The sequence below is a fragment of the Mercenaria mercenaria genome, chromosome 1 (genome assembly GCF_021730395.1).
Source record: "Mercenaria mercenaria strain notata chromosome 1, MADL_Memer_1, whole genome shotgun sequence".
Classification (NCBI taxonomy): Eukaryota; Metazoa; Mollusca; class Bivalvia; order Venerida; family Veneridae; genus Mercenaria; species Mercenaria mercenaria.
This window is the reverse complement of record NC_069361.1, coordinates 73,368,254-73,395,429: the sequence shown is the minus strand read 5'-3', so window position 1 is coordinate 73,395,429 and position 27,176 is coordinate 73,368,254. Positions and strand designations below refer to the sequence as shown.

Here is a 27,176-nt window from a genome sequence, read left to right as displayed (position 1 = left end):
TGAAAAATGTATCTAAAAACTAGACTACATTTTATGTACACACTTTAATAATCACGAATATGAAAGTATGGTATGACGAATAGAAACAACCAGTTTATGAATGAACACAGTAGTCTTACCTTATATAAACAAGTATCTATGACTTGGTTACAAATTTGTTCCATACTGTTAAATATTTGAAGTCGATTGCGTACAAAGTCACAAAGTTCCTCGTTGGTCATAACATCCCAGATGCCATCACAAGCCAGAACAAGAAATTCATCTCCTGGGTTTCTCTCCTGAACAAAAATTTCTGGTTCCGGCGACACTAGCTGCTCACACGGACCCATCCCCTCCACGTTCTTGTATTCAAAATCGCCAAGTGCGCGTGACACAGCAAGAGATCCATTTACTCGCTGTATCATTACACTACCACCTGCTTTTTGTATTCTTTCTTTTTCTATTGGGTTGATGGGCTTGTGATCTGTTGTAGAAAATGCACACTTGCCTGAAGTTGATAGAACCGCTCTAGAATCTCCACAATTAGCAAAGAAAATGTGAGTTGGAGAAATTATCACACCGACTGCAGTAGAACCACTCTTATCCTGACCACTTGCCACTTCCGGTGTACTTCTTAACTTATCATCCATACTAAGGAAGCCTGTTTTAATACCAGATTTTATAGCCTCTAATGAGGGCTGTGTTTCAGTGCCAGATTTTAAATCCATTTTCTGAAAGTCACCATTTGATATGATATGATTCATCAGCTGTTCAGAGCACATTGCCGAGGCCTTGGCACCAGCATGGCCGTCAAAGACGGCAAAAAATGACCAGTCCTTCAGACTTGGTAGTCCAATAACAGCTGTGTGAGCATCCTCCATCTCAACTCTCCAGCCTTGCATACTGGCTAGACCATACCTCAGTCCGTTTCCTACCCCTCCCTCATTATGCTTGTCTGTCTTTGGCTTATCTAGAAATGCTCCCATCTTTCTTCTTTGTGCCTACCTCTGTAAGATATCATACAAATGAATAGCTTTAGTTATGACAAAAATCTGTCATTTTTTTACTCATTTGCAAATGGGACTGCGGCCTTTACAACTTGGAAACAAGAGGGCCATGAAGGCCCTGTATCACTCATCTGACATATTGACCTAAATTTCATTAAGATATGGTCATAAATATGGCCTCTAAAGTGTTAACTAACTTTTCCTTTGATTTGACCTGGTGACCTAGTTTTTGACCCCACATGACCCAGATTCGAACTTGACCTAAGATCATCGAGACTAACATTCTGACCAGGATTCATTAACATATGGTCATAAATGTGGCCTCTAGGGAGTGTTAACTAGCTTTTCCTTTGATTTGACCTGGTGACCTAGTTTTTTACCCTACATGACCCAGATTCAAACTGGACTTTGCGATAATCATGATTAACATTCTGACTACGTTTCATGAAGATACAGTCATAAATGTGGCCTCTAGAGTGTTAACAAGCTTTTCCTTTGATTTGACCCGGTGACCTAGTTTTTGACCCCACCTGACCCAGATTTGAACATGACCTATAGATCATCAAGATTAACATTCTGACCAAGTTTCATTAAGATATGGTCACAAATGTGGCCTCTACAGTGTTAACTAGCTTTTCCTTTGATTTGACCTGGTGACCTAGTTTTTGATTCTACATGATCCAGATTCAAACTGGACTTTGGGATCATCATGATTAACATTCTGACCAAGTTTCATGAAGATACTGTCATAAATGTGGCCTCTACAGTGTTAACAAGCTTTTCCTTTGATTTGACCTGGTGACCTAGTTTTTGACCCCAGATGACCCAATATCGAACTCGTCCAAGATTTTATTGAGGGTAACATTCGGACCAAGTTTCATTAAGATTGGGTCAAAATTTTTACCTCTAGAGTGTTAAGAAGCTTTTCCTTTGATTTGACCCGGTGACCTAGTTTTTGACCCCAGATGACCCAATATCGAACTCATCCAAGATTTTATTGAGGGTAACATTCTGACCAAGTTTCATTAAGATCGGGCCAAAATTGTGACCTCTAGAGTGTTAACAAGCTTTTCCTTTGATTTGACCTGGTGACCTAGTTTTTGACCCCAGATGACCCAATATTGAACACGTCCAAGATTTTTATGAGGGTAACATTCTGACCAAGTTTCATTAAGATTAGGCCAAAACTGTGACCTCTAGTGTTAACAGTCAAATTGTTGACGACGGACGGACGACGGACACAGGGCGATCACAAAAGCTCACCTTGAGCACGAAAGGTGAGCTAAAAAAGCGTTATTTTTAATCAAAATTTAACATTTCAGAAAAGTCAGCAACGCTTTAAGTAGGCATTCTGCTTTCTGTTTCAAATCTTCAAGGTTTCATTTGAACAGTCTTTGCTGAAAAGGCAGTGAAAGTTTTTTTTCAATCTATTTTTTCTATATTTCATTTATTTTAATTTTGAAATGGGGTAAAAACATATTACTATTTGCAATTTCTGGACAGAACATCATTCAAAGCATTTACAATGCATAACTTGTTTTTCTAATGAAATATTTTTTTTGCAACATTCATACAAAAACTCTTCCACCATTTTAATTTCTTCATATTTCTTTTCACTTTTGACCTTTTGGCAGGATCATTTTTCATGTTTATCTGGCTGTAAGTTGGATAATATATCACTAGCTTTGCCATGTTAAAATGTAGCCTCAGATATCATCACCTCACTATACTGTGTCAAGAAGTGGGAGTTTGCAGAGTGGAAATTTCCAGAATTAATCAACCAATCAGATCTATTTTGTCAGCTTGGAACATGTGTAATGAATAGAGGATGTGTCAAAGTCTAAAATACTAAAGAAAAGAGTAAGTGAATTATCTTAATCCTTAAGTCCTGAGAAAAAACTCAGTCTGATAATTTTTTAGCTACCATTACAGCAAACAAATTGTTAATTACTGTTAATAATTTATCCAACATGCCAGCATACAGGGTAACAACCTTGCCAACTCCCTAGCCAAGGCAGCAGCCTTAGAAACAGAATACACAAAGGATAGTGTGAATGTTACCACTCTTGCCAACATGAAGACTGCTGCCAAAAAATAAACTACTGGCTGGGAACCAGTAGCCGGACAAATTCTCATATTTCGGCTCCATTATTTTCTCAAAAAAATATTTGACATAACTGAAGCCCACACAGACACTGCACAAACTTCAGCTCCTTCTGCATCCGATTTTGTAATCAACATCCCGTTGTGACGTAAAATATGGGCTCCATGGGGCCTCCAATGGGATCCCAAAAAAGAAGTTATTTTCCCCTCGGGGTAAACCAGTAGCCGAACAAACATTTTGATGATGGTTTGCTGTTATTTTTATTTCGAAATAAGTAAACTATTCTTACACATTTTTTTTTGTCATTAAACTCTCTAACAATGCACATGAAAGATAACCTGACTTTCAATAGCAGCTATGAAAGCAAAGAACGGCTTACTCTCAATGCGCAATGCTATCTTCAGGCCTGAAAGTTGTTTTGTAAATACAGGTAAGGTGTCATCATAAAACCTAACATTATACAACCTTGTGAAACATGAAGGGCAAACATCCATATGATCCAGATGAGACAATTGTGTGAAAAATGACCAAATAAAGTGGTTATTACATGTGTCGGGTACCTAGTCCTGTCCGGATACTGGTTCCAAACCAGTAATATAACGGGATGTGTCTAGTACCGGAAGGCACCTGTATCAGTTCTGACCTGATGCAGGAATAAAAGAACCTTCAAAAAATATGAAAACGGAGGGACTATAGATTCCATCAACTCAGAACTGGTTACAGTATTTTAAATGGTTATCTCACACACAGCATTGGCCTGGCAGAATATTCTTTGCTCCTGTGTATTTGCATGGAAAATGTACATCATTTTATTGAAGACTGTCATCTATTATGATTCAACAGAAAAGTTAAGACTTGACCTATATCACAGAACCGATGTCTATGAATGTGTACCTTCTACATGGACAGACAAAAAAGACCCATATAGAAAACATAGAGACATTGTTAGTCGAAATTCTAGATGAGTAAACCAAACCAATTTAGACATAATATACCAGTGAGAAAATTCAATGAGTTTTTTCTCAAAATTGTGAATGGGTCCGGTACCAGAAAAATTGTGAAAATTAGCGTTGTTTTTCTCAAAATTGTGAATTCCCAACCCCTTAATTGTGAATTTATTAATACTTTGTGAATCAAAATGTTTAATAATTGGATATGAATATATGGGTGTAAAATATGGGTATTTAAAACTTACATTCATACATTTATTCTAAAACAAATTAGGACACAATTTCAATGATTTGTACCTGATTTGTACATAACATAAACGCCAGGATGTTTGCTAGGTTCTGAAAATCAAGAGTCATTGACTCTTCAGCCTAACAATCAGATTTTCAAGAGTCAAGATCAGCTTTTCAGGGAATCAAGCTATACTTCTACTACCACCACTTTATGGCCAACATCAACAAATTGATAATGATATACTGTTATAAATGTAACTTTAACAGACTTTATCTTAAACAAGTACACTAGTCATTACAGAATGTTTTTGTCATTCATACAGTCGAGACTGTTTTAAGAGACCGACTTTAAGAGACCGACTTTGGGAAGCAGCGAAAAAGGTCACATATGACAGGGAGTCTCTTAAACAGTCTCACTTCACAGGATGACGCTGGTTTCATATATTTTTCCAATTAAAGTACATGAATATCGGATACTTATATATTGGCCTCTTTTAAGGTACGAGTGGAAAATGATTAAATACTATTTCTTTAATTGCATATTGATAAAATATAAATTTCAAATAATTTACATCATTCGTATGATGTTGATAAAACAAATTTAAGCTCATGATCTGGCAAGAAAATAAAGGGGAGCAGTAAAATATAAATGTTCCATTTGAACTATTTACACACTGAGGTTTTATGATATTTATATTTTTGTGTACTAATTGTTCATTGACATTTATTCGATTATTGACTGCATCTTTAATCTGTGTTTACTTCGTTGTTTCCTGTTAAATACCGCCATATTTTTGTTTCACCAGGAATAAAGTTAATTTATGCACCGACTCCGAATTCTTCAGCGACTTTATACGCTGGTTTTCCCTAATCGAGCAATTCAAGTGCCTTAACACGCTGTTCTAATGTCAAAACAGGTCTTTTTTATGTTTTTCATCAGTCATTTTTTGTAAACAAATAAGTTCTCGTCTCAAACAACTTCACGCGAGATAAAGAACGGTAACTCTATCGTGTAAAATTTTGCAAGGGAGCATCTCAAAGTCGCTGAAAACGGTCTAAATATCGATTCGGGAGCCCGATTTCACAGTTGCTTAATTCAGACTCTTTTAATAGTAAATTGCGTCCGGAGCATAAAATAGGGTCGCATATGACAGGGAGTCGCTAAATTCAGGGGGTCGTTAAGGCAGTCTCGACTGTATTTTAGTTGTCTTATTTTGCACATTGCCTAAAAGTGGGTGGGGTTTGAAGCATCTAATCGTATCAAGCACACAAAAAAATTATTTTAAATTGGCAAAAAATATAACAATACAGCATAAGCTGTTACCGCTAATTAACAAGAGGTACAAACACGACAATCTAATTCTGCATTGTTTATCAATTAACTGTTACACAATGATGATGACTACGTGTCAGTCGGCGGGTGGCGTGACTGACATCTGTCAGTAGCTAATTAATATACGACGCTCTGCCTACTGCCATACTTCCGCTTATGTCGGCAAACAATATTGAAGTTCACTGGGACTTTGATTGACAAGGGGCAGAACTTTCAAACTCGTGACGCATCAAAGAGAATTACCGCGAATCAAGCAGACACACAGTGCATATTATGTGCGGGTCAAATATGAGTTTTTCTCGATTTTCGCGTGTCAGGTCAACTGAACGCTCTACTAACGTTTTCTACTATTAGTAGAGTGTTCAGTTGACCTGAGGTTCCGGTTTTGAATTTTAGTAAAGGTTTTCACACCAATTGTGAATGGGTCCGGTGGACCCAATTTGAAAATTGTGAAAGACCGTCTGCAATTGTGAACAGGTCTAGTGTTTCCTGCAGACTCTTAAAGGGGCATGGTGCTTCCCTTGAAAAAGGGCACTTTTAACGCGCGGTTTGGCATTGAAAAGGCATTCGTCCAAGAACGCTTGCCGGCGTCATTTTTCATACTATTTTCTCATTGAATTTGAGAATCTTTCATATCTCAGATAATTATGGGATATATATTTTGTATTATTCTTTATAATGCCTACCATGTTGTGAAAGTGCTTTCCTTTCTTTTGTTCAAAGATAACACTGATGATTCATACTTTCAAACATTCTCATTCTGTTACCCTCATGAAGTGTTGGCTTGCATTTTCAGAGACAGATATCAGGTGATAATTAATAAGCAACAAGTTTTATTGAACAACTATCAATGCCAACTTTATTTTGTCAATCATATCATTTCACCACTGATTTACGTTAAGAGCATAGGCAGTTTGTCAAATCTACATGTAATCAATGACTTTGTACCTATATTGCTGATTAAACCCATTGTTCTTCGTTGCCAGTAAGATTTAGACGACAGATCGACTCGGAAAGTTATATTTTGCTAGTGTTTTGGGCATGCGAAAACGAAAGTAGAATGCGACGTAATGCACCTGTCAATATTTTGCCTGCCCAGGGGGGCGGCGGGCCGACCCGGGGGAATTTGACATTTCAAAAATTTTGTTGTCTAAATCCCCACCCTAGGGACAACCTTTTTTGTCTAAATCCCACCCTAGAGCCTGGTTGGTACATAAAATATTGACAGGTGCATAAAAAGTATATGCTGTGAAATTTGCTATATTAGATCGTCTGCCACTATTTTTATCACTCCCGCGTTGCTCGGAAGTTTTTGCGATACATACAGTGACTGACTATGAATCTGTTTTTTCCATCTAATCATACATTATTCAGTAATATAAACATAAATGTGAATACCTATGGTTCATTGCGAGTAATAACTCAAAATTTCGGCTTGCTTGACGCATGCGGCCATGCATTTTCATCTTAAATTTCGGGGTTTATAAAATCATTTTGACAAATTATTTACGAAAACAAAACTAGGGCCTTGCATTTTTAGTTTATTCATTTAAATCTCGATCAGTTTTTATAACTTAATCGTTAAGTTACGGTTATTTTCATACCGATGTACGTTATTTCAAATTTTCAAGATGGCGGCGACTTCTGCAGCGGCGCGTCATGAATGTGCTTTGGAGTACGACTTCGTAATATTATAAATCAAGACATCGGTCGATTTTAATGAATTTGGTATCATTCTAAAGGTTAAACGTTTATCTGATTATTTTTATAAATGATAACCGTAAAGGAATAAAATAAAACTTGTAGATAAAATCGATATAAAATACTCTGAGTCTGGTTAATTTTCATGGGTTGGTCGGCGATCGGCAAACCTTCAATATTTTATTTTTAAAGACCTAATTAGCGCATCGAAAATGTGCAATAATCAATCTACATTTTAAATGATTACAATCTTTTAAAATAATTATCGTTTAATTGACTGTTTTCAATCATATCTTCCGTAAAAAGGCTACATGTAGCTTCACCGTCGACATGCTAAAAACAACAAATTTTCATCTACTGTTCCCAATTAAACTATCATAAAACAGTAATTGATTGCATAATCCTGTCAGTTCTTAATCAGGGTCATTCACGGTTGATGCACCAACGTGTCGACCTGTTGATCACAGCCGCTAATTGACGGTACAATACACGGAACATGGCCCGCAGACATTGGCTATCCAGACTGGTTTTGAAAGGGCACTTGTCAAGATAAATACACAAGCTTCATAGAATAGAAGGGCACGTGGCGCAAACCGGCGGTTTGAAGGGCAGCTTGGCAGCACTTCAAACGGGGCATGGCGCTGCGCCATGTTAAAAAGGCCTGCAGGAAACACTAAGGTCCCATATTCGGTATCACTTATATAAAGAAACAAGAGGGCCATGAAGGCCCTGTATCGCTCACCTGACCTATTGACCTAAAGATCATCAAGATCAACATTCTGACCAAGTTTCATTAAGATATGGTCATAAATGTAGCCTCTAAAGTGTTAACTAGCTTTTCCTTTGATTTGACCCGGTGACCTAGTTTTTGCCCCCACATGACCCAGATTCGAACTTGACCTAAAGATCATCAAGATTAACATTCTGATTAAGTTTCATGAAGATACAGTCATAAATCTGGCCTCTAGAGTCTTAACAAGCTTTTCCTTTGATTTGACCTAGTGACCTAGTTTTTTAACACACCTGACCCAGATTTAAACTTGACCTATAGATCATCAAGATTAACATTCTGACCAAGTTTCATTAAGATATGGTCATAAATGTGGCCTCTAAAGTGTTAACTAACTATTCCTTTTATTTGACCCCCGTGACCTAGTTTTTGACCCGACATGACCCAGATTCGAACTTGACCTAAAGACCATCAAGTTTAACATTCTGACTAAGTTTCATGAAGATATATACAAAAATGTGGCCTCTTGAGTGTTAACAAGCTTTTCCTTTGATATGACCTAGTGACCTAGTTTTTGACTCCATCTGACCCAGATTTAAACTTGACCTAAAGATTATCAAGATTAACATTCTGACCAAGTTTCATTAAGATATGGTCATAAACGTGGCCTCTACAGTGTTAATCAGCTTTTCCTTTGATTTGACCCGGTGACCTAGTTTTTGACCCGACATGACCCAGATTCAAAATTGCCCTAAAGATCATCAAGTTTAACATTCTGACTAAGTTTCATGAAGATATAGTCATAAATGTGGCCTCTAGAGTGTTAACAAGCTTTTCCTTTGATATGACCTAGTGACCTAGTTTTTGACCCCACCTAACCCAGATTTGAACTTGAGCTATAGATCATCAAGATTTGACCAAGTTTCATTAAGGTATGGTCATAAATGTGGCCTCTAGTGTAAACTAGCTTTTCATTTGATTTGGCTTGGTGACCTAGTTTTTATCCTACATGACCCAGATTCAAACTGGACCTTAAGATCATCAATATTAACAATCTGACCAAGTTTCATGAAGATACAGTCATAAATGCGGCTTCAACAGTGTTAACAAGCTTTTCCTTTGATTTGACCTGGTGACCTAGTTTATGATCCCAGATAACCAAATATCGAACTCGTCCAAGATTTTATTAAGGGTAACATTCTGACCAAGTTTCATTAAGATTGGGCCAAAAATGTGACCTCTAGAGTGTTAACAAGCTTTTTCTTTGATTTGACCTGGTGACCTAGTTTTTGACCCCAGATGACCCAATATCGAACACGTCCAAGATTTTATTGAGGGTAACATCCTGACCAAGTTTCATTAAGATTGGGCCAAAATTGTGACCTCTAGAGTGTTAACAAGCTTTTCCTTTGATTTGACCTGATGACCTAGTTTTTGACCCCAGATGACCCAATATCGAACTCGTCCAAGATTTTATTGAGGGTAACATTCTGACCAAGTTTCATTAAGATTGGGTCAAAAATGTGACCTCTAGAGTGTTAACAGTCAAATTGTTGACGACGGACGGACGGACGGACGACGGACGACGACGGACGCCGGACACAGGGTGATCACTAAAGCTCACCTTTGAGCACTTCGTGCTCAGGTGAGCTAAAAAATTGCTGAAACTATACTGTGTGATTATAATATGGTGTGACTGTCTACCAGTGAGACATTCAAGCCAATCAGGTCTCTTGATTACCAGATTACTCTGTATCTACTATCAGAATAAAATACTCTTAGAAAAAAAACAAGAGCTGTCCGTAAGACAGCCAAGCTCGACTATTCGAAATATTGTCCCAGAAGCAGGAAAATATTACCCAAAAAGGTTAAATATCAAAAGAGTTTTAAGTTCAAAAGGGGGAATAATTTGACCAAAATGCATATCAGTTATGGGACTTGCTGCTATCAACTAGTTTTATAACCCCGAAGGCACATGTGAAGTTTCAATTCAATATCTGTATTAGTTTTGGAGATAGAAACTTGCATGTAAAACTTTAACCAGAATTTTCTAAGTCTAAAAGGGGGCATAATTTGCTCAAAATACATGTCAGAGTTATGGGTCTTGACCCAGTGAGGTTGGTAATTGATCTAGAAAAAGAAAAAATAAGTTTCAAATCTATATGCCTTTTAGTAATAGCTGTATGTACTTGCACGCAAAACTTTAACCAGAATTTGCAAGTCCAAAAGGGGACATAATTTGGCCAAAATGAAGGTCAGAGTTATGGGACTTGCTGCTATCAACTAGTTTTATAACCCCGAAGGCACACGTGAAGTTTCAAATCAATATCTGCATTAGTTTGGAGATAATAACTTGCATGTAAAACTTTAACCAAAATTTTCTAAGTCTAAAAGGGGGCATAATTTGCTCAAAAAACATGTCAGAGTTATGGGACTTGACCCAGTGAGGTTGGTAATTGATCTAGAAAAAGAAAAAATAAGTTTCAAATCTATATGCCTTTTAGAAATAGCTGTATGTACTTGCACGCAAAACTTTAACCAGAATTTTCTAAGTCCAAAAGGGGGCATAATTTGGCCAAAATGAAGGTCAGAGTTATGGCACTTGCTGCTATCAACTAGATTTATAACCCCGAAGACACATGTGAAGTTTCAAATCAATATCTGCATTAGTTTTGGAGATAGTAACTTGCATGTAAAAATTAACCAAAATTTTCTAAGTCCAAAAGGGGGCATAATTTGCTCAAAATACATGTCAGAGTTATGGGACTTGACCCAGAGAGGTTGGTAATTGACCTAGAAAAAGAAAAAATAAGTTTCAAAGCTATATGCCTTTAATTGATGGCTGTATGTACTTGCATGCAAAAACTTAACCAAGGTGTGACGCCGACGCCGACGCCAGGGTGAGTAGAATAGCTAGACTATTCTTTGAATAGTCGAGCTAAAAATCCAGAAAAAATAACATTTCTAGTTATTGATGAACTGGTATTTATGACACTATTTGGTAACTTTAGGTGATAGGGTAAATCTGTAAAAACTCAGACACCATAGAATGTCCGACATTTAAGAACAAAGCACACGTCGTCCTTGTTTAACAGTTAATATTCACATAGCCTACATGTTTTTTACTTGTAACCTTTTGCCTGATATATCTCGCAGTTATAAGGTCTTCACAAAACACTGTTTACATGTACACATAAATAAATGACACGATACACACTTTCTTTCTGGCAAATCGCTAATTTTCAAAAGCAGCACATTCAATCGATAGGTACGTTCGGTCATTTATAAACGTGTTAAGCGAGATCTAAAATGCAACATTTATTCCAGGATTATCCCCAAGGCCCTTTCAGTCGGGCGCTGCGCCCGGCTATAAAATTTCAATATAAAAATTTTCATATACATCTTATCACCTGTAAACATAACCCGCTGGTAAGATATTCAGTTTTACGATTTGTGTGCAAAACTGTGTAAGTCATCAATATTTCAAGGCTGTATCTTAAAAAACAAGAAAGTAGGTCAGTAGGTCAAGGTCACAATCAAGTGACACCATATTACTTGGGGTCATCAGGTATTATAATTAAATAGTCTTGGAAATAGAATCAGATGATTTTTTAAGTATTTTTCCTATATAACTCACATAATAATTAAGTGACCCTAGGGCGGGGCCTCTTTTAACCCCAGGGGCATAATTTGAACAATTTTGGTAGAGGACTACTAGACAATACATCATACCAAATATCAAAAGCCTAGGTCGTATGGTTTCTGACAAGAAGATTTTTAAAGCTTTTTCCTATATAAGTCTATATAAAACTTGGGACCCCCAGGGCAGGGCCTCTTTTTCACCCCAGGGGTACAATTGGAACAATTTTGGTTGAGGACCATAAGACAATGCTATTAACCAAATATCAAAGGTCTAAGAGTTGTGGTTTCAGATAAGATTTTTAAACTTTTTTTCCTATATAAGTCTATGTAAAACTTGCGACCCCCGGGGCGGGGCCATATTTGACCCTAGGGGAATAATTTGAACAATCTTGGTAGAGGACCACTAGATGATGCTACATACCAAATATCAAAGCACTAGGCCATGTGGTTTTGTACAAGAAGATTTTCAAAGTTTTCCCTATATAACACAATATAAACCATGTGACCCCCGGGGCGGGGCCATATTTGACCCTAGGGGGATAATTTGAACAATCTTGGTTGAGGACCACTAGATGATGCTACATACCAAATATCAAAGCCCTAGGCCATGTGGTTTTGTACAAGAAGATTTTCAAAGTTTTCCCTATATAACTCTATATAAACCATGTAACCCCCGGGGTGGGGCCATATTTGACCCTAGGGGAATAATTTGAATAATCTTGGTTGAGGACCACTAGATGATGCTACATACCAAATATCAAAGCCCTAGGCCATGTGGTTTTGTACAAGAAGATTTTCAAAGTTTTCCCTATATAAGTCTATATAAACCATGTGACCCCCGGGGCGGGGCCATATTTGACCCTAGGGGGATAATTCGAACAATTTTGGTAGAGGACCACTAGATGATGCTACACACCAGATATCAAAGCCCTAGGCCCTGTGGTTTTGGACAAGAAGATTTTTAAAGTTTTTCCTTTCGGTTGCCATGGCAACCAGAGTTCTGCATGGAATTCAATTCTTTGAACAATTTTGAAAGGGGGCCACACATTTGGTGTAATTCTGCCCAGTGGTTTTCAAGAAGAAGATTTTTTTAGGAAATGTTGACCGACGGACGACGCACGACGGACGCCGGACATTGAGTGGTCACAATAGCTCACCAGGTGAGCTAAAAAAAAACTATTGCAAGAGAACAAAAGAAGGATCTGCAATGAGATCTTGCCAGTTCAAGAAAGGAACCAAGATCTTATGGTGATACAAGTTGTGTGCAAGTTTGGTTAAAATAAAATCATAAATGAAACCACTATCGTGCAGACAAGAAATTGTCGATGGACGACGGACGGACGATCACAAAAGCTCACCCTGTCACTACGTGACAGGTGAGCTAAAAATGTATTTAAAACTGTAATGAATGTTCCATACTGTTGTTTTCTTTTTCACTTTTAATGCAGTCGGAGATCAGTTAATCCAGAGTATCCCGAACAATGTGGTCACCGCAATATGCATTCTCCCAAAAGATGTCATCCAGTATTGGTGACACTACATCGTCACAAACAGATAACTGTCATTGTTTAACAGCAAAATACACCACTAATTTGTTTGTTTGTGCTGCAACGTTTTTTTTCTGTGACCTCTTTTACATTTTATGGGCGTAAAATTGTTTACAAAGCGTCAAAATTACACTGGTCGGCCTATTGAATGGTCCTGTGATTTTTCCGATAAATTGCAACCTGTTCTGCGGTAACGTATAACCAGTCAGTTAAATCTAGTGTTAAAGTCTCGTACCCATTCTAATAATAAGGAAAATGCCATACCCAAGTGATTTTTTAAGGAATTGGGTATTAGGAATTTAACTTGCATTTCAGTATGCACACTGTATAAATTCAATTGGGTTTTCTGCAATTTTAATTGCGTAAATACGCAGCTTATCTGGAGCTCTGGAAATAGTTTCAAGACTTGTCTGACATGTGGTGAGATGACTCAGGATAACCCGTCTGATGGAGTGGAAACTGGTCTGACCAAAAACATGTCGAAAAGTGCAAACAAAAACAATTAAAATTAGAGATGTTATTTAGTCAATGTAGTTATGATGTTTTGCCTGAAATAATGAAAAATGAACAGGTGCATAAGAAAACAGCCTTGTTAAAAACACTTTGGTGGTAGCAAAAACTAACCTGCTCTGTACTGTATCAGACATGCGGTCTGATGCCCCTCCACTTCGGACCTAGCCATTTTTGTCTGACAAGTCCGACGAGATTTTGCAATGATTGTGAAAGGGCCTGGGGATAACCCAGACACCATATTTAAGCCTAGTGCACACGAAGCGCATTTTATGTCAAGTTCAGTTTAAACAGTACTGCAAGTTATAAACACCAACTTTATACACTTACCGAAGATAAGAATGTCTGAATGCCATCATGTTTAGGCCAAGAATTGTTTCTGCATTGGATCTCTATCTAATGTCATTGATCACTGTTTTTTCTAAAAATCGCCTTAAGTGTGTTCAAACAAATTACTTGATACTTTGTTATTTTACTTTACAAACTCCTGACGAAAAAGTATAATGGCAGTGGCTAGAGAACCAGAATCGGTTCCCTAGACAGCGAACTTATTCGTCCAGAACCGGTTCTCTAGCCAAAGTACTGTGCATAGGCTAGGGAACCGGAATTTTATTTCTATGCATAAAGCTGCTGAAATTCACTCCGTTTCTTTTGGTAAGTATTATGCATATTATTATCTTCCGGTTCCGGACGAATAAGTTTGCTGTCTACGAAACCAATTAAGGTTCTCTAGCCACTGCCATGTATAATACGAATACCGTAACCACTCAGCCAACGAGGAATCACTGACTGCATCGTAAAGGTAGTGTACAGACTTCATTTTATGTTATTGTTTTGTTTGTTTACATTTCAAAATGCCATTATACTATGTGATACCTATACGTGTGGGCTCTATTGATGATCATGTTTGGTGTTATTTTCTCTCACTGTCACGTGATGTTTGCAAGATGTTCATTGAACGGAATTCCGTTTTTTAATAAACCAGGAAACCCTTATCAGAAATAGTAGACAAATGTTTGACGTCATAGGCCACTCCTGTCAAAAAATGTCAATATAAGAAGGAGAAATTAGAATGTGCAATGCAACTCCATGCAAGGATTTCGGAAAATTTTGTATAGAAATAAATAAACATAAATTGTCCTTTTTTATATTGAATACCATTTGAATCAGTGTAGATGCTTCTAATTTGCAAGAAAAACGTTTTCTTCACCGCTGTGATTCTGTCATGTTTTCAAACAGCGGCCGCCATTTTAGGAATTTCTCTACATTGTAATGACGTCACAAATATGTAAATCACTGGGGTCAAACGTGCGGTTTCCCACGGGTTTCTTTGAAATTGTGGTGGGAAATGCCTGTCTGTTGTAGAACATAAAACCTTAACTTTATTTCTAAAGATAATCAGAAAATAGTGATGAATGTTTTTTTTTTTTTAATCTGTTGTGTTACTATCCGGGTATGGTAAAAGTGGCTGCTCTTGATTCTTAATTGACCATAAATCAAAATGCCAGGGTCATAATTATGCGTGTAAAGAAAATGAGGCACTTAACGGGTTTATTGTTTACGATACGCATCTTACCAGTAACAACTGAGGGAAGCATGTAATTGATTTTTTTCATAATATACTAAGGTGTTAGTTAAAACAAATTTATTTGAACTCGATTTTGATAAAAGCTTCAAGTTTATTTGACCAACTCTCAAGTCTGCTTCCTGAAAAAGCAAGTCGACTAGTGTCATATATGAGAAGATGCGGTCGTGACCTCAGTTGGGCTTGAAACTATGAACTACGACCGACACCTTAACCACTAGACCAGCGCTCCCCTTACGAAGATGTTGACATCAAGTTGTTTTCCATCAGGAGTTTGAGTAACATGATATTAGGGCAGGAGCAAGCGCTGTGTGCTCAAACTTCATAACCATTCGAAATCGATGTCTACGGTTAGAAATATTATATAAATTTATATTTATAAAGTAAATACAGAAATTGACATAACTCACCCCTACCAATTTATATCAAAAACGTAAAATTTGTTTCACCATTCACTTGTCTTAATGACAGTCAGATACGGACTTGAGGCCTGGATCCAGCTCGTGCTCCCCCCTCCCCAACCTCGTTGACTGAGAAGTGACCTATACTCATTATATTAACTCAAAATGCACCAAAGGCCACCATTTCATGTCTGTATTTCAAAACTTCCCAGGGGAAGAGCTCCCCTGATCCCCCTATAATGAGGGGGATGTCTCACCAGTCTGTATTAAAAAAATATCCAGGCGAGAGACCCCCTAACCCCAAGCCCCTTATATGGGCAGAGGTCCCCTCCAATACCTACCGGCTGTCAGCGCTATGCGCCTCGACGGTGACGTCTTCGTTATAGACTGGTGCGTAATTAATTGAAAATTGTGTTTACGACACAGGAACGCTAATTTACGGTCACACATTAAACCGGAATCCACCTAAAAACCGGAATACACTTTGCATAACCGGAATACACCTGTATTTTTTAATTTAAAGGTATTTTTGAAGTGTTTTTTATATAATTCAATCATATTTATCATAAATAATTAATATACGAAAGGAAAATAAAATACGTTCACGCAAAATAATTTTATACGAGATTGAAGTTCGGCGTCCGCCCATAACCGAAATTCACCTGTATTTCAATAATAAATGGTATTTTTGTAGGGGCTATTGCAGAAAACATTCGAGTATAATATAAAATAATTAGTTTACAAAAGGAAAATGAAATACTTTAACGCAAAACGATTTTATACGAGATTGAAATACACGAGCTTATGGAAATGTTGCACGCTTACGTCGCTCTGACTAGATACCGGAATGTTGATTATTGGAAATTATTTAATAGTTTCTTCACATTTCATTTAAAAAATGAAAAAAAGAAAATAATTTATGATAAAAAATATCAATATTCAATTTATAAATGAATTATAGACAAAATACGGGTCATGACATAACCGCGCTGATCGGAAAGGGCTTAACATGATCGGAAAGGGCTTGTCATATGTTTATTATTTGAAATTATTAATTGTTTCTTCATATTTCATTTAACAAATAAAAGAGAAAATAAATTAGGAATTATAAAATAGTAATTTTCGATTTTAAAATGAATTATATACAAAATACGAGTGGCATAAACCGCGCTGGTCGGAAAGGATATAAAATGATCGGAAGGGGCATGTCACGTGTTTATTATTGGAAATTATTTAATTATTTCTTCAGATTTCGTATAACAAATAAAAAAGAAAATAAATTGAGAAAACAATATCAATATTCGATTTTTAAATGAATTATAGACAAAACACATGTCAGCGCATAAGCCGCGCTGATCGGAAAGGACCGGTCATATGTTTATTATTGGAACTAATTGAATTATTTCCTCAGAATTAATCTGATAACTTAACATGTTTAAGAAGAAAATATATTTTGAAAAATCAGTTTTCAAAAGAATTATATCATGTTTAATATATAAATATAAAAACGTTTACTGCGTTCATTGCCATAGCACAATTTATATCCTTTAAATATATGCGGCGTAACAAACACGTGTCTCTGATTAGTCCCGATCGAGTCTGATTGGATTATCACACCTATTGATAATCAATTAATCAGTATATTTGAAAGCACACACAAGTGACATGTGACAAATAATGTCTAACGAGGGAAGTGCAGTTAAATATGATAAGCTTTTATTTAATTTCCTTTTTAATTGTCGATATTATTGCAAATTGAAAAATTGAAGAAAAACAGGTACATTCAGTATAAATTTTAGCTTGACTATTCGAAGAATAAGTAGAGCTATCCTACTCACCACGGCGTCTGCGTCAGCGTCGGCGTCACACCCTGGTTAAGTTTTTCGTACCAGTCCACATTTTGACAAAGTCTTTTGAGATAAAGCTTTGAAACTTTCAACACTTGTTTACCATCACCATGTCCAGTTATAGGCAAGAGTACATAACTCTGTCAAGCATTTTGGTTGAATTATGGCCCCTTTTGACTTAGAAATCTTGGTTAAGTTTTTCGTACCAGTTCATATTTTGACAAAGTCTTTTGAGATAAAGCCTTGAAACTTTCAACACTTGTTTACCATCACCATGTCCAGTTGTAGGCAAGAGTACATAACTCCATCAAGCATTTTGGTTGAATTATGGCCCCTTTTTTACTTAGAAATCTTGGTTAAGTTTTTCGTACCAGTCCACATTTTGACAAAGTCTTTTGAGATAAAGCTTTGAAACTTTCAACACTTGTTTACCATCACAATGTCCAGTTGTAGGCAAGAGTACATAACTCCATCAAGCATTTTGGCTGAATTATGGCCCCTTTTGACTTAGAAATCTTGGTTAAGTTTTTCGTACCAGTTTATATTTTGTGTAAAGTGTTTGACATGGCTTTGAAACTTTTATATCTTGTTCAGTATAATAGTCTCTATCAATAGGCAAGAGTACGTAACTCTCTCGTCTTTTTTGGCTGAATTATGGCCCTTTTTGAACTTGGAAATTGGTTCTGTTTTGTATATGTCCATGTTTTGTCAAGACTATTTGACATATGGCTTTTAAACTTTAAACACTTGTTTATCATTATGATTTCCATCTTTAGGCAAGAGTACATAACTCTGACAATTATTTTGACTGAATTATGGCCCTTTTTGGACTTTGAAATTTGTTCAGTTTTTCTTACAAGTCAGCGTTTTGTCAAAACTATTTGAACTGTGGCTTTGAAACTTTTAACACTAGTTTATCAACATGATTTCCATCTGTAGGCAAGAGTACATAAGTCTGTCAACTATTTTGACTGAATTATGGCCCTTTTTGGACTTGGAAATTAGTTTAATTTTTCATATAAGTCCATGTTTTGCCTAACATATAACTTAACATATTTGTCATCATGGTCACACATTGCCATTTAGTGCAAGACTAATCGAAATCCACAAATACAGGAACATTTTTTGTTTAATCCATTTTTTTGTTTAGTCTGAAAATCTATGGAAATATTTTGACCCCATTCTTCAATCAATTCTTCGAATAGTCGAGCATGCTGTCATCCGACAGCTCTTGTTATTTTTGCACCCGAAAAGCTTATACAGCCATATACATATATACTTAAAGGTATCAACACTTATTCAATGTTTTACTAAAACAGCGATGAATTGCAGATTTAATCATACATCGGCCTATTTTTTTTACGAGTTGACATTCCAGATACACCATAGAAGGTGCATTTATATGTTGTTGCATATTGCGCTTGGTATGATTTTCCAGGCGTGTAACGTAACTGTCACCAAATATTTTTTGTCTATGGTTAATATATCATATTATTGAATGAAGCATATTTCCTCGACGGCAGATTATTTTGACAACGAAAAGCCGTAAAAACATCTTTAACTTTCTTTAAATATTTTGATTGATACTGTAGCAATCAGTGTCCACTCAACATGCTCAACTTGTTGATTGACAGGTGACACTCGAATAACATGCCTGTTCGTTATTAACAATTATAAGGTACTTTTAACAGAATGATAAGCAATAAGATTTAAAAGTATATTTCATATTGGTTATTATTAAAGTTCAGTAAATAAAGAGTGGAGGAATATCATATTAGCATAAAAAGATATTTTGACATAATTTGAACTAAAAAATTGAAACTTTAAAGACATTTACCTACCTATGTTGAAAGCTAACACAATTATGGCGATTGTGCTTCATCCAAGAGTGCGCAAATTCCCGTGCGCTCAACAATTTTTCAACCTTGTATAAAAACGTTTTGCGCGTTTTAATTTCCTTTTGTAAATTAAATATTCATTTTAGATATGATTTAATTCTGTCATAAACCCTAAAAATACGATTGATTTAAGAAATACGGGTGTATATTACAGAATTTTAGGACATGGAAATTCATTCACGAATGCGCAAATTTTCAGAGCGCACGCCGATTTTCAATCGTGTACAAGACGTAATGCGCAAAAGTATTTTAATATCCTTTCGAAAATTAATTATTTATGATAAATATGTTTGAATTCAGTCATAAACCACTTCAAAAATACCATTTGTTGAATAAATACGGGTGTATTTCGGTTATGGTAATTTCCCGAGCGGTCGCCAAATTTCAATCTTGTATAAATTGTTTTGTGTTAAGTATTTTATTTTCCTTTCGTAAACTTATTATTTATATTAAACACGAATGATTTCTGAAAAAAAAAAACACTACAAAATACCATTTATTAATAAAATACGGGTGTATTTCGGTTATGGAAATTTCCGGCGCGGTCGCCGAATTTCAATCTCGTATAAAATCATTTTGCGTGAACGTATTTTATTTTCCTTTCGTATGTTAATTATATATGATAAATATGATTGAATTATATCAAAAACACTTCAAAAATACCTTTAAATTAAAAAATACAGGTGTATTCCGGTTATGCAAAGTGTATTCCGGTGTATTCCGGTTTTTAGGTGGATTCCGGTTTAATGTGTGACCCCTAATTTAAAGCATATTCGTCTGAGAGAAGCCGATTGTTTTTGAATACTTCATCCAATACCAGAATAAGAGTAAAATTAAAACACGTTTCCCTGTGTTAACATCTGCAGAATGTCTCATGGACTCGGACATAAACAATCCCTCGGGAAATTGCAAATAATATATATGTTATATGATTAGAATAAACTTGCACTATCTCTATGGAAATTTCCGTTCTCTTAAAGTCATACTGGTATACTAAAATTTTCAAATTAGGATGGGCAAATCACATAAATTTAAAATTAAATAAGCAGGCGGTCATTAACGAAGGGATCGCATGGAAGACACGTACAGATCTGCCGCCAAAATTTTGAGGTAACCAATAGCTAAAACGGTATTAAGAACTACATGTCTCTCCCCATTCTATGAGCAAGACCATGTTGATCGTCACGGAAAACATACGCCTCGCCCGGGACTCGAACTCCCGACCCCGAGATCCGGAGATCTGCGTTCTTCTCCCTATTGAGCTAGGCGGGCGGGCTAACATCATGTTGAAGAAAAAATTTATATATGTGTGAAAATAGTGCAAGGTTCCTTGCCTCAAAGACGCAGAACTTTGAGGGAAAGTGAGCGTCCGGGCGTGTATATGTGTGTGGGTGGGGAGGGGGAGGGGAGTAGTCGTTAATATCACTGACTTAAGTAGGGTTGGACGAAGCGGTCCGATACCGATACCAACGAAACGATACGGTATTTTTAACGATACCAATACCGATACCAAGCTTTGAAGTACATCACATAAGCAATGATTTGGTTAGTATTAAATACACCGTTTTAAGTAGTTATACAGGAAAATTTGCTTTGATATATAAACATTTTAAGTCTGTTAATTTGATGTTGTACTAAATTATGAAAGAGTAAATAAAATAAACATATTTTACAAACTAGAGTTTTCCAACATAAAAAAAAAAAGAGTAGATACGTCGCTCACTGTGCAATTTAAATCTAGGACTCACTGACTGTGTTAATGCTTGCTCTGCACTGACGAGAACTGTGAAATTCAACACTTACTAGCTTTCAAATTAACCCATTTAACAAGTCAGACTCGTTGTCACTCATGATAAATCTTCAACCAGGTTAACTAGTAATGTATTTAAATTGCAACATTTTTTCCAACACAATTTTCATTGAAAAATAACCCTCAAAACGCTTGAAACAACCAGCAATAACGTATTTCTATTAGTTCGCGAAAACCGATGACTTGTTTACGTAGGTTACAGCTTAGTTTCGTAACTTTTTATTAAAATAAATTTTTTTTCATTTGTTTTGATAGAATATGACAAAGAGCAAAAAAATGTCGTATATTTTGCAATTAAGTATGATTCACGTAGTTTAAAACGACGGGAAAAGAAGTTTTTTATAATAATATTTAGCATACGAAATTATTCGCAAGGCCAGCTCTCCATGTTATTCAGAGGGGTGTCACAGTAAACAATGTCGATTGCGTTATAACTGTGTTTCAAATACTATTTGCTTATTTTCTGCTTTCTTTTGCCGCGGATTTGGTAATTATTTTGTTTATTTACTTTTATGGAAATACCGGAATCGGAACCGGTTCTTTACGAAATGGTATATACCGGTACTTTATGAAGTGATTATTCGGTACGGTACCGATACCGGGAACCGGTATCCAACCCTAGACTGAAGTGACTTCTGTTCAACATGAAAATAAGTTCAGCTGTACAGTAATTATTTTTTATAGTTTCATTCTTAATAACCAAGACATTTATTCAACGTCCTAGATCTACAAGAAATTAAACATCGATGTTTACTTGTCCCTAAATTTTCATATTTTCATTTTTTAAACCTTACTGACTCATAATTTATTATACTATGCACATATGTGTAATATGTAATATTACAAGTCGAAAATTAAGTAAAGGCATGATAACGCATAAAAAATTGTTTCTGGTATCCCGACCTGCCCTAAATTTTTGGTCCGACCCTAAATGTTTTTATGGCCTTGGAGAATGCACTTTTTATGCTTTAAACATGGTCAGTGATGTTAAAAATCAATTTACTGATGCTGATACTCTAGCGGCATAACCCCATTATTTGTATTCATTTTTTGACAAAAAAATAATTTCCGAAAAATCTCCCTTTATAAAAAAATCCTTAACAAAAATCCGACCTAGATCTACCTACCCTAATATTTTTAGCATGTTACCGGAAACAAATATTTTTCTTAAGGCCAAACTATAAAATACAATTTCTTTATCAAGATAACTGCTTCTTCAAAACGAAACTCGCCTCCTCTATTAAAAAATGAGTAGTAATATATTTCTAGACAACTACGTAACATGTCTATGTTACAAATAAACTGTCCAGAAAAAGAGCCCTGACAAATTGACAATCTATTGTAGAAGTTCAGTATACTGAGTACAGTATACCCGAATGCGCCTCATGTAAATTTGCATGAAGCTCTCGACCTTCTTACGTCATTTGTCTCATACGTCACCCGTTTCGGAGAAGTGAAACAGTATCAACAAGGACGCGAACATAGAGAATAACCATATTCTATTTATTTATTTATCAAAACTGTTGCAAAAATGATTGCTAAAGGAACCGGAAATAATTCAATAAGGATACTAAACTACAGGTTATCTTTGAACCATGCCTTTGGAAATGATGTTGAATTCAATGAATCATCGTTTCAAGAGCATGGTGCGATCGGTGCCTGGATTTCATCGAGATGATCGAGGAAGTCCGACTTATGATGTCGTCAAGGAGACAGACAATTAAAATGAAATTTGTTTGTGAATTGTCAATTTTGGAGGGATCACAACTTTGGAAGTTTAACAGTGAGTCAGTTTACCTTATAAATGTTCATACCGTATTTTCCTGAATAGACGCCCCCGGGGGCGTTACATTTTCCAAAGAGGGGCGTTCATTTGAGGTAAAAAAAATAAAAAATTAAAATTTTTACAAAATTTAAAAACATCGTTCAAACCAACTGTAAAGTGTTTCTGTGTTGTTTAATTCCCCCAAAACGTAATTATTTGGCATCCAATTTAATGCAGTGTGTCTTAAAATTATGCATTTAAATACGGTACCTCATGTATTCCGTGACGCGCTCGCGACATTACACATTACGTCATCATACCCAAACAGCTGTGTACTCTGATAATATTTTCCTTAGTACATGCGGGTACTGCAATACACAATGTCAGTGGTTTGACACGCTGCTTATGTGCCGGCTTTTAAATTAAAAGTTATTAGAACTGCCGAAGAAAAGGTTAAAGGTCCATTACTAAGGGAAAGTGAGTTGGCAATTTTTTTCATAGCCAGTGCATAGACTTCTGCAAGACACTAAATAATGAAGATTGGCAGGTCAAAATTTACAGAAGGTCTTTGGAACTCAAAGAAATGTATCGGTATTATGTTGAAATATCAATGAATCGACAGAATGACCCCCCAGGTCTTTTTAACTTTCTTCATACTTCATAGAAAAATAATTGTACATATACTGCGATTTATTTCGAATTTCTACATACCAACTTTCATTTTCCAATAAAATGAAATAGTTTCTGTGCTTTTTAAAAGAAATTAAAATGTTCACTTTCCTTAGTATTGGACCTTTAACACTTTGCCGCAAATTTGTTTAAAGTCGACAGGAAGCTTGTGCGCGGGTGGTGCGAAAACAAATCAAAAATGGATTTACCGTCTAATTTTCTATTTGATGATTGGATACGTACCGTACTTAGTATAAACGTTTTGGATTTACGGTACATGTACTGTTTAAAAGTGTGTTTAATTCTTAATACATTGGATACTTACTGTGAATTACTTATTATGTGGACTTATAAAAATGAGGTAGGTGATTTTTTTTCGTTCTTGTTGACTTTTTTCCCCCTCCAAAACAGGTGGGGGGCGTTAATTAGAGGGGGGGCTTTAATTCGGGAAAATACGGTATAAATTTCTTTTTAAAATAACTTTTGTTTATTCAGAACAGGACAATTTCGCAACTATCAAAATTAGTTTCGAGCCGCTTGTGAGACCTGGAATTTGATTCATTTCCCGTAATTATCCTGCGACAATGTAATTACTTAACATTTTCATTGACCTACCTAATTTGCATAATTCCCATGATACCTTGTGGTCAAATTCAACATGACTTCCCGCATCGATTTGGATGCACGATTGATACGGAAAAAACACAACTAAAAGTAATCATCCGAACATTGCGGAAAGAGTCGACTTCATAGAAATGTAGAAAAAGTGGCAATCAGTTAGCGAAGTAAAAAAATTTTTGGCAAAATGCGTATATAGAACATACAATAGCTGAAACCGTATACTGCATATTTTTGAATGGAAGGGAATAGAGCTCTGACTGAGGCCCGATATGGGTAGCCGAATTCCTTGATACCTTGATCTTCGGGCCGTAATATTAGCTGTGCTTTCCTGGCCCCTCTTGTGAAGAATCTTCTGAGTATATCTCAAAACTAATTGTTACGTAAGTATTAATGAACTCTGAGTGCGCACTTTATAGTCATACTAAAGTCAATAACAACTTGGCACAAATTTCTTTGGATTCCAATTCATAATTTTAACATGTCCAAAACATTGTGGAATGATACTTATTTCACTTGGGTATTGATTACATTTTACTCGGACTTTATCATAGACTCCCTGTGTAAAATCTCAAACTTTTAACTAAAATAAAGCTATTAAATCGATATGATATTTCAATGAAACTTCAAAGTTTTGTCGTTTGTAGCATCATCTGGGACATGAGCAGTGAAAAATCTTAATTTGATTTCTAAAATGCTGCGATATTTGTTTCTAAAGTCACTATATGTTCATTGTAAATATACTTTGTTATACCCAAGTGGAAACTGGCAGGTACTTGAAAATGCAGCTCTCTGATTGGTCAGTTAGAACCCCTAATGTACTGTGATGTCATGATAAAGTTATGAATTATCATTGTTCAGCAGCGATTTAAACACATTTAGTGACTCAGCATTCACAGTTCTTGCACTTAAAACATTCCAGTAAAAAATGGATCTTTGACTAAATGAGTTAAGCCTAATGTTATGGCGGCACTTTTTCTTCATGAATTTTAAGTGATATCCTCGAAGACCACCCACAGATAAATTGAACATTCTGTCCCAATTCATATCGTCAAATTTATGAACTGATTTAAATATAATATTACAAGACCCAGATTCCTCAACCTCTGTTCATATGACAAATGTGAAATATCATAAACCAACCTGGTTGCTCTGCGTTGCACGTCTTCAATTTTTCTAATATCTTTTTTCAAAAATGGTGACCACACACTGGATCCATATTCTAAAACTGGTCTAACTAGAGATTTGTATAATGTGAGAAACATGTCCCTGTCCATATACTCAAATGACCTATGTATAAGCCCAAGGGTTCTTTGTGCTTTATTAGTAATGTTGATAATATGTTGTTCAAAGTTCAAGCCCTCATCAAAAGTTACACCTAAATCTTTCTCAGATTGTACTGGATTCAGAGCTCTATGTATAGATCTAGAGCGATGGAAGTCTAAATATCACTGTAAATTATTAAATAGAACAGGGACATATTCATAAGTAATGCAGCTGATATTAAAGGCACCAAATTACATCTGCTTTATATTCTTGCAAATTTATACTGATATCAGAGACCAAACTTAGGAGGGAAGTCATACTGCTTCTACAGACATGTTCATAGACACAGCACGTTAGTCTGATCAACACCATGATCAAATCAATGATGTTCTATAACACATACATACCAATCGTATTCTTGTCAAGTTCAGTTCAATCAAATATAGCTCGTCTGTTTACTTTCCTTCCCAACCACTTGTCAGGCCCATGTGTTTACCGTCAAAACATGGCCATGGCGATGATTACACGTAAGAAAAATAAAGAAACTACACAACGGCAAGGTTGTGTGCTTTGATCAAAACACTTTAAAACTTTCAATTAATGGAATTAAATGTATTTTAGGACTAGAAAAAAAGTGAATGAAGGTCAATATTTTAGCGTTCATTTGGGCATGCTCACGCGAAGATCCCCGGATGTGCTGCACAACTTCCGGTTTGCCAATTCCACTGTGTGCAACTGTTTAGCTTCACCGCGGGCGACATTTAACACTTCGGATGAAGCTTTTCCTTCTTTACAGCATATCATTCTAAAGAACTGCAAAGGGTGGTAAAATTTACTTTAAGGTTTAGGAGTATATCACCAAAACACAGAAATATTTTATAAACGAATAACATCGTTACCAATATTTTACTTAACCATTACATGTTCTGCCGTACTGCCCCGTACTGAAAATATTCTGAAAAAGTTCATCAGCTGCTGCTGATGTGGTGGATCAACCAGTATATAGATATACACCAGTTCTGCGAATACCATTAAAAACAACATCCATTTAGAACTGTCAAATAGTTCATTCTTGCAATTGTATGCAACCATTTTTAGATACAATTAGAGTCAATTACGATTAATATTAATTAATTTGGTGGTTACTTTTTTGTAACATTTGAAGCGTGATCATTGTCACCTGTGCATGTGGAGCTCACCTTGTGTGTGCATGTGTATGTGTGTGTGTTCCTTTGTTTGTTCGTTTTGTCCTCGTGTGTTGGCTTTGTGTGTGTGCGCGTGTATGTGTATGTGTGTGTGTGTTTGTGGTGTGCACGTCTGCGTGCTGAAGGTTTCGTTTTGGGAGAGGCTGCGATTTTGGTACGTGGCATTCCCTGTTTGATATATATTTGTCTTTGTTTTGTAATTCATATCATACCAAATCCATGCATGTTTTATTAAATGAAATGATACAAATCTGTAATCAACTGGAAACTGATGAAACACGAACACAATTCTTTCAAAATTGTCAACTCTTCTAAAGTCAGCTTTTATTTTTTTCGATTGCTCAGAAGAGCATTTGACAGACCATATTTTCAGAACAG

The 27,176-nt window shown here is 36.0% G+C and overlaps 1 protein-coding gene across 1 annotated transcript in view; it reads right to left on the bottom strand.

Annotated features, from left to right (window-relative positions):
* LOC123534158 (protein phosphatase 1B-like) overlaps window positions 1-26,305 on the bottom strand; it is a 31,524-nt gene extending 5,219 nt beyond the window's left edge. Inside the window, exons 1-2 of the mRNA XM_053517789.1 lie at window positions 26,001-26,305; window positions 120-986 (exon numbers count right to left, since the gene is read on the bottom strand). Coding sequence (XP_053373764.1) covers window positions 120-965 — 846 coding nt within the window. The 5' untranslated portion in view covers window positions 966-986; window positions 26,001-26,305. The remainder of the gene's footprint in view (window positions 1-119; window positions 987-26,000) is intronic.
* Between the last annotated feature and the right edge of the window lie 871 nt (window positions 26,306-27,176).